General features: G+C 44.3%; 2 protein-coding genes across 4 annotated transcripts in view; one reads left to right on the forward strand and one right to left on the reverse strand.

Moving 5' to 3' along the window:
* LOC130391805 (aldehyde dehydrogenase, mitochondrial-like) lies at window positions 1-7,181 on the forward strand. The gene is made up of 13 exons (XM_056602085.1): window positions 1-228; window positions 1,518-1,622; window positions 2,195-2,335; window positions 2,469-2,548; window positions 2,780-2,891; window positions 2,976-3,104; window positions 3,593-3,706; window positions 3,865-3,967; window positions 4,485-4,669; window positions 4,915-5,079; window positions 5,693-5,850; window positions 6,719-6,833; window positions 6,945-7,181. Exons 1-13 carry the CDS (start codon window positions 112-114, stop codon window positions 6,975-6,977), a joined length of 1,557 nt encoding a protein of 518 aa, XP_056458060.1. The 5' UTR covers window positions 1-111; the 3' UTR covers window positions 6,978-7,181.
* Window positions 5,721-12,578, reverse strand: part of arhgef2 (rho/rac guanine nucleotide exchange factor (GEF) 2) — a 24,318-nt gene continuing 17,460 nt past the window's right edge. For 2 of the 3 annotated variants that reach the window (XM_056602082.1, XM_056602084.1), the window contains exons 19-22: window positions 12,083-12,133; window positions 11,581-11,895; window positions 10,394-10,559; window positions 5,721-9,771 (exon numbers count right to left, since the gene is read on the reverse strand). In XM_056602082.1, the coding sequence (XP_056458057.1) occupies window positions 9,716-9,771; window positions 10,394-10,559; window positions 11,581-11,895; window positions 12,083-12,133 (588 nt within the window). In that variant the 3' untranslated portion in view covers window positions 5,721-9,715. The remainder of the gene's footprint in view (window positions 9,772-10,393; window positions 10,560-11,580; window positions 11,896-12,082; window positions 12,134-12,578) is intronic. The other variant, XM_056602083.1, reaches the window with a different exon arrangement.

Here is a 12,578-nt window from a genome sequence, read left to right on the forward strand (position 1 = left end):
ACTCGGGAGCGCGCCTGCCCTGAGGAGTTCAAGTCCACTGGGTCCAGTCGAAGTTTATTCAGACATTGCGAGCTGTAGCAGTGATTCTTCGTCCAACACTTTTGGGTCAACATGCATCGTGCCATGTTTTTGCGGAATATTCGTCCGGTTTACCGATTGGCCAAATGTCCATATTCCGCTGCCAGCATTCCTAAGCCGAATCCTGAGCCTGTGGTTCAGTTTAATAAGGTATGGTGGCAAAGGTATGAATAAATACTGCATGCGTGTCTTCGAACGGTTGATATATAAAAATACTGTAGGGGTTCTATTCAAATGCGACCTAAACTAATAGTCGCTGTGCCTACGCTACGCCTACGCTACGCAGCATTATGTCGATGTTTATACTTCGTTGCAGGCTGTCAGTGAAAGAAGGACCCCTGCGTAAAGTCTCATGTTTCGTGCCATTTCAATCTGGCTGACCGAGTCTAGTGCTGCAGAATCATGCCTTTTAAAGCATGCTTGAACCTTGGACTGTCTTAGCTCTTACAAACGTTTATCTATACAATAAAAATCTCCTTAAACTACGTTTAGCTAAGTATCTCCTCAGCTCGACACCGCCACCCTGATAACGTTTGACTATTGCACCCAAACGCACAAATTGCACACAAACGAGTTTTTTTTCTTCTTGCGATTTGCGCAATGCTCACCCTGGTACAAGGCCTTTAGGGGGTTGAACAAGCACCATATTTTCGTTATCTTGTTTTCTGATCTTTTCCACTAGTCCGTTTGGAGGTCCAGCCTTCTATTGCCCTCGACTGAACTATTCTGACAATGTGAATCACTCGTTCACTGGGTCACAGTGCAAGATGTAAAGTAGACCTCGAAATGTATAGGTTTCGTAGGAGTATCGAAAAGTAACGGTTCTAAACTGTTGTGCAATTATGCATAGGAGGGGGAGGGGAGAAACTTTACTTTAAGCCTATGAGGAGTTATTTTGAATGTTACAATTTTCTCGATGATGGTGGGGTCCTCCCCTGCGCACTTCAGTATATTATTGACGGAGTCGTGTGGGGATTCAATGTACTTTCTGTGTATGAGGGAACATAGGCATGTGTAAAGTACACAGCCCTGGGGCGCTGAGATTCAGAAAGCTGGATGGGAGGTTGCTCCTAACCATTTTCATGTATATTACTTTATTGAAGCGTTTGAACGAGTCTATCTTGTTAAAGGCAATGCACAGGCTGTAGACATAGGTGTTGCGTGCTCCAGGTGTTGTGGTGGGGGCCTAGGTTGGCAGCGTCCTCAACAGAGCGATTACCTAGTATGACGCGCTCAAATTACTTGACATGGATACAGATATTCACAACTCTGCCTTCAGCAATATTCATCTGATGCTCTCCAACAATGAGAATACGTTTTGGGTGGGACATAAGCCTAGATCACAACAAAATACCTTTGGAGAGGGGTGCAGAGAAACATCCAACAATGAACTTTATGTAGCCTCCTGTCATCTACATATTATCCTTATTGTTTTTCAGCTGTTCATCAACAATCAGTGGCAGGATGCACAAAGTGGGAAAACCTTCCCTACAATCAATCCGTCCACAGGCGAAGTCATTTGTCATGTTGCAGAAGCTGACAAGGTATGCATTATCTTAAAACAATTATAAAGACTATCGACTAACCCTGCTGTGTTTTTGGGGCTGGTTTGGGGGTAGGTCAGGGGCCTGCCAACTTTCCAGATTTAGATTCAGGAGAATTAGAATGTGAATGTGATCAGCCTCTGACGGTCCAACTTACCCCTGCCAGCAAGTACTGAGCTATCCCCCCCCCCCCAGAAGAGTCACGTGGGTGGAGAGATATAGGTCTAGAATCCAAACTATGCTGCTCTAAATGTGAACTGTTTTGTATACACAGTCATCCGTATCTTCAATCTTCCGAGTCAACACGACTCTAGTTGAGCTCTTACAGCCCCTGTCACTTATACAACTGACGATGATGACCTCTGCTGAACACTGAACTACTTTTGTGCCAAGGCTGTAAAGGGTATTTAAATACCGCACGAGGAAATTGACCAGTGATCAGTTTTTTTTACTACCATACCCCAAATGAGCTGTGCACGTAAAATACTCAATGTTATTTTCCCCACCAAGTCTCCCGCAGTGAATCCTCCGTTTTTGAATCAAAATAAATTTCAAATGTCTCTTTATTTCAGACGGATGTGGACCGGGCCGTCAAAGCGGCCCGCGCTGCCTTTCGGTTGGGTTCACCCTGGCGACGGATGGACGCCTCAGACCGGGGCCTTCTGCTCACCCGTCTGGCTGACGCCATAGAAAGGGATGCTGGTTACCTTGCAGTGAGCCAGCCTTCCTCTTTTCATAACGACTGCCACAGATAACCCCCCCCCCCCACTCTGCTACTGTATCGGAAGAGGTTTGAATGAACAGACTGCCATCGTGTTCCTGTTTGCTCATGTCGTTTCCATCCAGGAACTGGAGACCCTTGATAATGGAAAGCCATACGCTATTTCTTACTGTGTGGATATTCCAAACGTGGTCAAGTGTCTCAGGTACAATAAACCCACTCTAACACGCTCTAGGGCTTGTCGCCATTCTAACAGAAGTGATTTATTCTTTTCTCATATAATAGATTAAGCTCCAAACTTTCCTGAACTGTACAACTGAGCATATGTACCCCTTTGAGTTATGTAGACGATGAGTAAATCAAACGTTCCACTTTTGTCGTGACTTTACCGTCATGCAGTCCTTTTCGTGACGCAAGTTTTCCTGTGCTTGCACAGATACTACGCAGGATGGGCTGACAAGTGGGAGGGGAAGACCATTCCTATCGACGGAGACTACTTCTGTTACACCAGGCACGAGCCCATTGGTGTCTGTGGGCAAATCATACCAGTAAGAAAACCATCAAATTCAATTCATACGGACGTTAGCAAAACGTCAGTTTAAAGCTGATATCTGTCTCTTCTGCTCCCTTAGTGGAATTTCCCTCTTCTGATGCAAGCATGGAAGCTTGGACCTGCCCTAGCAACTGGCAACACCGTCGTGATGAAGGTTGCTGAGCAGACTCCCCTGACAGCTCTCTATGTAGCCAACCTTATCAAAGAGGTACTCCCTTGCTTTGGTCTGCGTATGAGACATCCCTCCTATTAGGCAGTGAACCTACTCTACCATTGAAGTGCATTCAAGAGGTTTAACCTTCAACACGTGCATGATATCTAGTGAATGAGAGGAATGCTTTAAATATAGGCCATGTGTATTTCAAAATGGATGTTTTACAAATGATTGAATTGCTAGTTGCTGCAACCATTAATTGCATAATTGCAAAGAATCCCAAGTCTCTTGATATCAGAATGAGCGTGAACTGTTCTGCCTCGGCCTAGCCTTGTGAAACCAGCATTCATCTAATGAGCGCTGCTCCGGTTTAGCTTTGATATGAGCACAGAACCACTCTGTGGAATCTGTAATCCTCAATACCCTGTTAAAGAGAGGAGATTCCTTACTGATTAATGTTGTTTTTTTTAGAAATAAACTGAACACTGATGTGTTTGTACTAATGTTCATACATAATAACGCTGGATCTCTCTCTCTATTAGGTTGGTTTTCCAGAAGGCGTGGTGAACATTCTGCCCGGTATGGGGCCTTCAGCCGGTGCTGCCATCGCCGCACACATGGATGTGGACAAGTTGGCTTTCACCGGGTCCACCGAGGTACAAACTCATCAAGACAAAGTTAAATACTAGCAAATGACTGAAACTAGCACAGACACTCCTGTGTGGCCACAACAAGCTTGCAATAAACACATTTATAAAAACAAATAAATGTTGTTGGTTACTAATTCTGCAGCATCGCTCTTCCTATCTGACAGGTGGGCCATCTGATTCAGCAAGCCTCAGGCAGCAGCAACTTGAAGAAAGTCACTCTCGAGCTGGGCGGGAAAAGTCCCAACATTATCCTGTCTGATGCAAACAGTGAGTACCTTCTAAGTATGCGTGCAAAGGATAATGGGTGTGACGGAGTACTTGTTATCACATGTTAATGTTGCAGCGACAAGGTCACATGACCGATTTCTCTGGTTTGGTTTGTGGAATAGCACTTGAAATAATCCAGGAGTAACTGAAGAATTCACACTAAAGGCAAAGGCGAGGCGCGAGTACATGAAGGTCAACGCAAAGACGTGAATAGATTGAACAATTCTGCCAACCAAGCAGGCGGCGGGATGGCTTAAATGGCACGGCGCAAACTGATGCAAATTCGTAATTTGAACGAGATTAAATATTTGAATTTTCCCGCGAATTTCGCTTGCTGCTGACCCATTCTCGTGAAAAATTGAAAAAGTTTGCGGTTCGCGCGAGCATCCTCGCCCAAGTAAAGCGAGTAGAATATTTGCTTTGCTTTTGGTGTTAACACACCTTATATCCTCTGCTCTGATACTATGCATGGATTGATGGTTATCTATGTGCTCCCTCCTCCCCCTTCTCCCAAAAGTGGAGGAAGCTGTAGAGCAGGCCCACTTCGCCCTGTTCTTCAACCAAGGCCAGTGTTGCTGTGCCGGTTCTCGGACCTACGTCCAGGCCGACATTTACGATGAGTTTGTGGAGCGTAGCGTGGAGCGAACCAAGAACCGCGTGACGGGGGATCCCTTCGACCTGAAGACAGAGCACGGTCCTCAGGTAACATGGGAGACACAGCTGGCCATTATTGATGTCTTTCACAATGAGTCTACAAACAACTGCACAAGTGCTATTGATTTTTTGAGGTTGAGTACATGCGGTTGTTGGTACACTAACTGGGAAAGACCTTTTTTTTTTTTTTACTCTTTACACATGTAGCCAGCATTTACTGAACTAAAAGACAACGATACAATAACACAGCCGCTATACACTCCACGCTCAGACCTGTGTGACATCGTTTTCAGATCGACGATGAACAGTTTAAGAAGATCCTTAACTACATCGACATCGGGAAAAAAGAAGGAGCCAAAATGCTGTGTGGAGGAAAAGCGGCCTCTGACAAAGGCTACTTCATCCAGCCCACTGTGTTCGGAGACGTCCAAGATCAGATGACCATCGCTAGAGAGGAGGTAGGCCATTGGTTATTGGTTACAGATTATATCCCCTTTAAAGGTTATCTAGGCAAGCCGCCTTGGAAAATCTAGCGAAGATAGTCTAGGGTGCAATAGACAACATTTGGAACAATATGTAATGTATATTGATTTCTAAATATAACATCACAGTAGACCAACACCAACACATGTCCATGTCGAAGAGCCATGCTTTTCATTAATGATCATGCAAACCGATGAACCGCTTACAAAAAGAAAATCCAAAACATGAAACCTTAGTCTGCATTCAGCACATTCTGATTACCAAACCTACCATCCGCAAGAATGCAAGCAAGCAGTTTTAGCCCCTCTCCGATATGAGGGGATAAGCTGGTTATTGGTGTACTGGCCAACAAATGAACCGCCGAATGAGTGTGTGTGTGCTGAAGGAACGTGCACAATGTGGACCACTGATTACATACATGATGTCACTGCTGAGTACTGGCTGAAACTTGAAAGATATTTTGCAGAATAGTTTGGTTTATATTTTATGTGTAATTGACGTTCAGAAATAAATATTAAGCTAGAGCTCGGTCTGTATCGATGGAAAAGTCCTATGTACATACTCCATGCATCTTTATTGTCCCTCCAGATCTTCGGCCCTGTCATGCAGATCATGAAGTTCAAAACCTTGGAAGAGGTATTGGAGCGAGCAAACGACACCAAGTATGGCCTGGCAGCGGCTGTCTTCACCAAGGACATCGACAAGGCCCACTACCTCTCCAGCGGTCTCCGCGCCGGCACCGTCTGGTAGCACATTATTTTCTAACGTCAAAGGCCACAGTATCAAAGCAAGTCTTTATTTGACCAGGGCGTGTGCAGCATTGTGCACTGAGGCGGCTGGAGGGATTCAGACAAAGCCGTCGTATTCAGGGTATATGATTGAAATCTAGGGTGGGGCTGCTCCGGTTATTAATCTCACACTGGGCTAATGACCAGATGACTCAATATCAGACTAAAGGTAAGCAGGATGGTTGAATGATTAACATTAAATAAACCAAACGGTGGCATTTTATTGCGAGTGTTTTGGAGTTCATCCAACTGGTTACTGATAAACTCTATTCATCAGCTTCAACCGTTGGTCACGTGGCTTGCTTTTATGAAGGTCTTGTCTGTCTGACATCATCTGATGGGGGTTGTCTGTCTGACTTCACGGGATTGAAGTCAAATGCTTGACAAAAGGCTGGTCTATTTTGTGATGGGGGATGTAGATGCATCGCATGAAATATTGCTGGCACCAAGCTAACAGGTTAGACTTGGGAGAGTAACCCTTGCCCTATAAACAGACTTTTTAAATTAATATCCTAGACTTGTATCTATAAGTCTGATGGCAGACAAGCTCAAATCTGGTTTGATGGGTTAGGGTTAGATTGTTTTGATGGTCTGTATTCTTCTGCCCTTCACCCTTAACACAATGGTCGGGCCTGCTTATTGGACTCCCTTTGCACAAATTGAATAATGGCAATGGATTGTTGACCTTGAAAATGTTGTTTTTAGGTACAGTGGATCAGTCTATGTAACCATGTTCAATGTTCTACAGGAAATGTCTCTGCAAATAATAACAGACTTTCACTTACTCATTAATCTCAAGTGTTTGCATGTGTTTATAAATTGGCAGGATTAACTGCTATGATGTCTTTGGAGCCCAAGCTCCATTTGGAGGTTTCAAAGCTTCTGGGAATGGCAGAGAGCTGGGAGAATATGGTTTGGACAATTACACAGAGGTCAAAACGGTAAATGGAACAATTTCAAAACTGCACTTTTTCTTTAAAGAAAATACCTTCATTTTATTTTGGCTCTTCTATACTCCCACACATAATGTCAATGTTGTTCTTTCCCACCAGGTGACCATTAAGGTACCACAGAAGAACTCCTAGACGGCTTTTCTACAACAATCATTAATGTCCAAGGCCGAGATATTTGTTCATCACATACCATGGCTCTTTTTCTAATGGATTGAATGATTTTAGTAATAAGCTACATATGTGAGGTCAGTGATCCATATGGATAACTTTGTCCATATGGATAATTTTTGTAATGAGTTTGGGGCTGTCAATAAATAACTTTCTAAAATATTCTCTTCTTCAGTAATTAGGCGAGTGCTGCATGTAGCACCCAACTATGGTTCTTCATAGGCCTTATTAGCGTGAATGCTGAATCAGCTGGATATTGATATTTTTATTTTTCTTATACGTACTTTTTCTAGCGCCTCTTTTTTGGTCTACTACTTACTGCTGCATACGTTCAGCTACAGAAACTATCAAAATATTCAGCACTTTAACTTTTTAACATATACACCAAGAGGAATCAACTCCAAAAACGTAGTCAGAGGCTATTATATCCGTGATACACAGGAGTGAAAAATTACCTCCTTTTCACAAGATATATTGGGCCAGATCATCATCAATGGTTCCTTTTGTGACACCGAATCAGCTAACGATCACTACACACACACACTGCACCTTTCCTCGCGCTGCCAGACTACGGTGCCTGCTTGAAGCCCGAGTGATCAAGCTTCAACATAAAGACGTTATTATAGAGAACACTTAATGTGCGGCTTAGCTCAAGAGGTAGAGCAGTTGCCTTGTAACCGCAGGGTTGCTAGTTCGATCCCCAGCTTCTCCTGTCTGAGTGTTGATGCGTCCCTGAGCAAGACACTTAACCCTAACTGCTCCTGACGAGCTGGCTGTCGCCTTGCATGGTTGACTCTGCCGTCGGTGTGTCAATGTGTGTATTAACCGATGTAAGTCGCTTTGGATAAAGGCGTCAGCTAAATGCCCTAATTGTAATGTCCGCGCCCCATCATGGCTGATATGCAGGGGAGCCTAGTATGTAACCCATGGGATATCCAATCTATATCGAAAAATATATATATCGCTTTTTCTAGAATGAAGTAGTGGTACGAGTATAGCTACAATATGCATGGCGTATTTAAAGGCAGCCCTAAGGGAAGGTAATGCAGATAGAGTTAAAGATATGAAACCCCATTAGTACATTAAGACGAGCTGTTGCTGAAAACATACACGGTGACCATTCCAGACGCGTATCAATACATTAGATTTATAAAGAGCACACAGATAATGTAGATCGACTTGCAATAATTATCAGCAATATTACAGTAAAACATTTACAGTTTCTTTTGATAAATGATCAAAATGTATACATACAATTCCTTCAGCTTGTAAAAGACAGCATTAGAGATTAAACAATCATAAGATCCAGCACTGTGGTCATCATTATCTAACTATTACGGTAACCTTCAGTATAAAGCTACATTAAATAGGATTGATCATAAAACATACACATATCTTCATTGGGAAGGGCAAGTGCCCCTTCACCCTTCTAGTCAGCAGGCTTCAGTTCCAACAGCCAATGTATATAGCCCTTCTTCATAAAGATTAGCATCATCCTCTTTCTAAAGATGTACAGGCAGTTATGGATAAAGCATGTTGACCCCAGCCCTCTTCAAGGGGTTGTTGATGGCTAAATGTTTTAACTTGACAGGGATGAGTTCTTGTTATTGAACTATCCTCAGAGGCAAAGCGTGTTCTTAAAAGTAATATACAGATAAAGAATTGCCTCCAAACTGCTATACCATAAGGTGACCAGATTTCTGAAATGAATGCTAATACATTTAGCCTATTCTTATCAATCGAAAATGTAGTCCTAGCAGAGTATTGTGCAGTGAAGGCCAAATGGTTTACTATGATGTGTTTTTAAGCTTTGGTAAAACACCCCGAAAGAAGCCATCGAGGCCACTCAAATAAGGAATGGTGCATTGATAGCCTATTATTCATGATCGGTCATTACTACTTATTAGGGCTTTGACTTTTGCCCAAAAATCATATTCGAAGTTTGTTTGTTTATTAATATTAATATTCAAATATTTATTAATAATATTTTGACCATTAAATGCCTGGATTGGGCGTCGCAAGGTTTGTTTACCGCGTTACTATGGTTACCGGTCTTGCGTGTTCTAACGGTTTATTAGGTTTCTAATAAATCGCTGTCTAATCAATACTTCATTCACTGCCTCTTCCGTGGTCATTACAATATTATGAATTGACTGCGTCGGGGTTCTCCGACGTCCCTCCCTCTTGGCCTGGCCATAACAGGTTCCAATATTAAGGGCTGCCTAATATTCCTTCGAATTTTGATTTATTCTTTGATATTCGAATTATATTCGAATAACGAAGTTCGGAGTCAAAGCCCTACTACTTATGGTATGAAGTTGATAGATACACCCCTGTGTAGTGAGCTGGTTTCACAGCCTATGAGAGGGACACGGCACTAGTTACCAACTGTCCAAAAATGAGTATATATATATTTATAGAATCTTTTTATTTTTTAAGGGGTCATAACCCTGTTTAAAAGCCTCCAGATACGGAGACGGTCCATTGAAAACGGGGATGTCTGTCACCCTACCATACCGACACGTAATACCTGTGTTGATGGTGGCTAACAGATCAAACCCCTAGCTTAATACATTATTACAACATTCTGCTTCCTGAAGCAGCAACTTTGTCAACTGATAGTTGTTGACTTAGTGTGTGTGTGTGTTCGTGTTTGTGTGTGTGTGTGATATAAATGTAATACGAAACATCTGGATCTGCCTTCAAGTGGACATGGTTTCATGACCGCACTCGCTCTCTTCAGGAATGTCTTGGAGATCTGGAAGAAAAAAGCCGTCACTAAACACCAGCTAGTCATCACTCAACACCAGCTGGTCACTAAAGACCGGCTAGTGGCGACTAAACACCAGCTAGTCATCACTCAACACCAGCTGGTCACTAATGACCGGCTAGTGGTCACTAAACACCAGCTGGCCATCAATAAACATCTACATCGGTCACTCAATGATATTCATTGTTACACGTTATTTTAGGGTGACACAATTGTTATATACTATATTTGTAGAAATAATTGGAAATAATTGGACAATCAGTTCTGTGTTACGAATCTCATCACTGTTGGTCGGGTTAAGGCTGAACTCAACAAATCGTCTCCTCCCTGATTGGTTCGGTGAAACATCTTGCCCATCAATAACGGGTGTGTGACATTCAACACGTGCATAGTGGACAAACTGGCATTTCTTTGGGTTCCTTTTGTCACATTTTTGTCAACAATCTCTAAATCATACCCACTGCACCATAGATCATAGCCGGGGCTGACCCTCACTACATAGTCTGGGCAGTAGAATGGACCAGTGGAACCAGTAGTATGAAACCGGTGGAACCAGTAGAATGGAACCACCAGTCCCTTACCGGGCTATCTGTAGCTAAGCCACACCCACCTCTGGGGCTGTCAGAACGGGGGGAGATCCGGACCACATCTGGCTCCTCGTCCTCCTCGCTGACTTCCTGGATCGGACCGTCTAATTGGTCCACAGCTTCCTGACTGGCCAATGGGGCGACGGTGGGGATATCAATGTCACTGCAGCTCTTCCTCCGTGAAGCCTTCTGCAGAGGAACGGTATGCACAAAAAGATACAAAACAACCTGCGTTAGGGTTTAACCAGTCCCATACAAACTAGCGTTAGGGCTAACTAACCCTGTACCAAACAAGTCGTTAGGGCCAACTTACCCCGTACAAAACAAGTAGCGTTAGTGCTGCTAACTAACCCCATACAAACAACTAGCATTAGGGCTAACTAACCCCATACAAACAACTAGCATTTGGGCTAACTTACCCCAGACAAAACAAGTAGCGTTAGTGCTAACTAACCCCATACAAACAACTAGCATTAGGGCTAACTAACCCCCTACAACCCCATACAACCAACTAGCATTAGGGCTAATTAACTCCATACAAACAACTAGCATTAGGGCTAACTAACCCCATACAAAAAACTAGCATTAGGGCTAACTAACCCCATACTTACAAACAACTAGCATTAGGACTAACTAACCCCATACAAACCACTAGCATTAGGGCTAACTAACCCCATACAAACAACTAGCAATAGGGCTAACTAACCCCATACAAACAACAAGCATTAGGGCTAACTAACCCCATACAAACAACGAGCATTAGGGCTAACTAACCCCATCCAAACAACTAGCATTAGGGCAATCTAACCCCATACAAACAACTAGCAATAGGGCTAACTAACCCCATATAAACAACTAGCATAGGGCTAACTAACCCCATACAAACAACTAGCATTAGGGCTAACTAACCCCATACAAACAACTAGCATTAGAACTAACTAACCCCATACAAACAACTAGCATTAGGGCTAACTAACCCCATACAAACAACTAACCCCAAGACTATTCTACCTGTGCTTGGGTTAGGGTCAGGGGTCATTCTACCTCTGGTCTGGGTTCATTCTACCTCTGGTTAGGGTCAGGGGTCATTCTACCTCTGGTTAGGGTAATTCTACCTCTGGTTAGGGTCAGGGGTCATTCTACCTCTGGTTAGGGTCAGGGGTCATTCTACCTCTGGTTAGGGTCAGGGGTCATCCAGGGCATCACCCACCTCTCCCTTGTTGCCGTGGCCCTTGCCCCGGTTCCTGCGGTGGCCCTTGGGCGCCATCTCTTTGAGCTGCTTCTCGGCCAGGGCCCGGGCCTTCTCGCTCTCCCCCAGCTGGCCCTCTAGGGGCTTCAGCCGGGCCACCTCCTCCTGCAGCAGCGCCAGCTGCCGGCGCATCATGGCGGCCTCGCCGGCGTCCAGCCCCGTGTCTTTGGACACCGAGCGGGAGAGGCGGGGCACGGCGGTCCCGGCGGACAGGCCGCCGGTCGGACCCCCGGGGACGCAGAGCTCCAGCACCGAGTCCTGGCAGATCACCGCCGCCTGGATTGGAGGTCAACCGACGGCAGGGGTCAACACAAGGCGATCAGATTCAAATGATTGCACGTTTTTATGTATTTTTGTATAAGGCGGTGAACCCCGGGTTAGGCATGGTGGGTAGGAGGGGAGGCCGGTTGGGGGATGGAGGAGCAGGGAGAGGGGAAGTGAGGGAGGGGTTAGCATCACAAACCTGGAGTGCATGGAGCGTCGTACTGAGGCTGACCAGGCGCTGACATACTTCCTGAAAAAACAACACGTAAGAAGCTTGAGGCTGGATAGGGTAAGGGTTAGACAGTGACTGAATCTGTTTAGATAGGCCTGGGTTAGACAGTGACTGAATCTGTTTAGATAGGGTAAGGGTTAGACAGTGACTGAATCTGTTTAGATAGGGTAAGGGTTAGACAGTCACTGAATCTGTTTAGATAGGGTAAGGGTTAGACAGTGACTGAATCTGTTTAGATAGGGTAAGGGTTAGACAGTCACTGAATCTGTTTAGATAGGGTAAGGGTTAGACAGTGACTGAATCTGTTTAGATAGGGTAAGGGTTAGACAGTGACTGAATCTGTTTAGATAGGGTAAGGGTTAGACAGTGACTGAATCTGTTTAGATAGGGTAAGGGTTAGACAGTCACTGAATCTGTTTAGATAGGGTAAGGGTTAGACAGTCACTGAATCTGTTTAGATAGG

This window comes from Gadus chalcogrammus, chromosome 11 (assembly GCF_026213295.1).
Source record: "Gadus chalcogrammus isolate NIFS_2021 chromosome 11, NIFS_Gcha_1.0, whole genome shotgun sequence".
Classification (NCBI taxonomy): domain Eukaryota; kingdom Metazoa; phylum Chordata; class Actinopteri; order Gadiformes; family Gadidae; genus Gadus; species Gadus chalcogrammus.

Coding starts and splice junctions, on each gene's coding strand:
- LOC130391805 (XM_056602085.1), top strand. CDS start 112: ATGCATCGTGCCATGTTTTTGCGGAATATTCGTCCGGTTTACCGATTG. Junction 229..1,517: donor CTGTGGTTCAGTTTAATAAG/GTATGGTGGCAA, acceptor ATTGTTTTTCAG/CTGTTCATCAACAATCAGTG. Junction 3,105..3,592: donor TAGCCAACCTTATCAAAGAG/GTACTCCCTTGC, acceptor TCTCTCTATTAG/GTTGGTTTTCCAGAAGGCGT.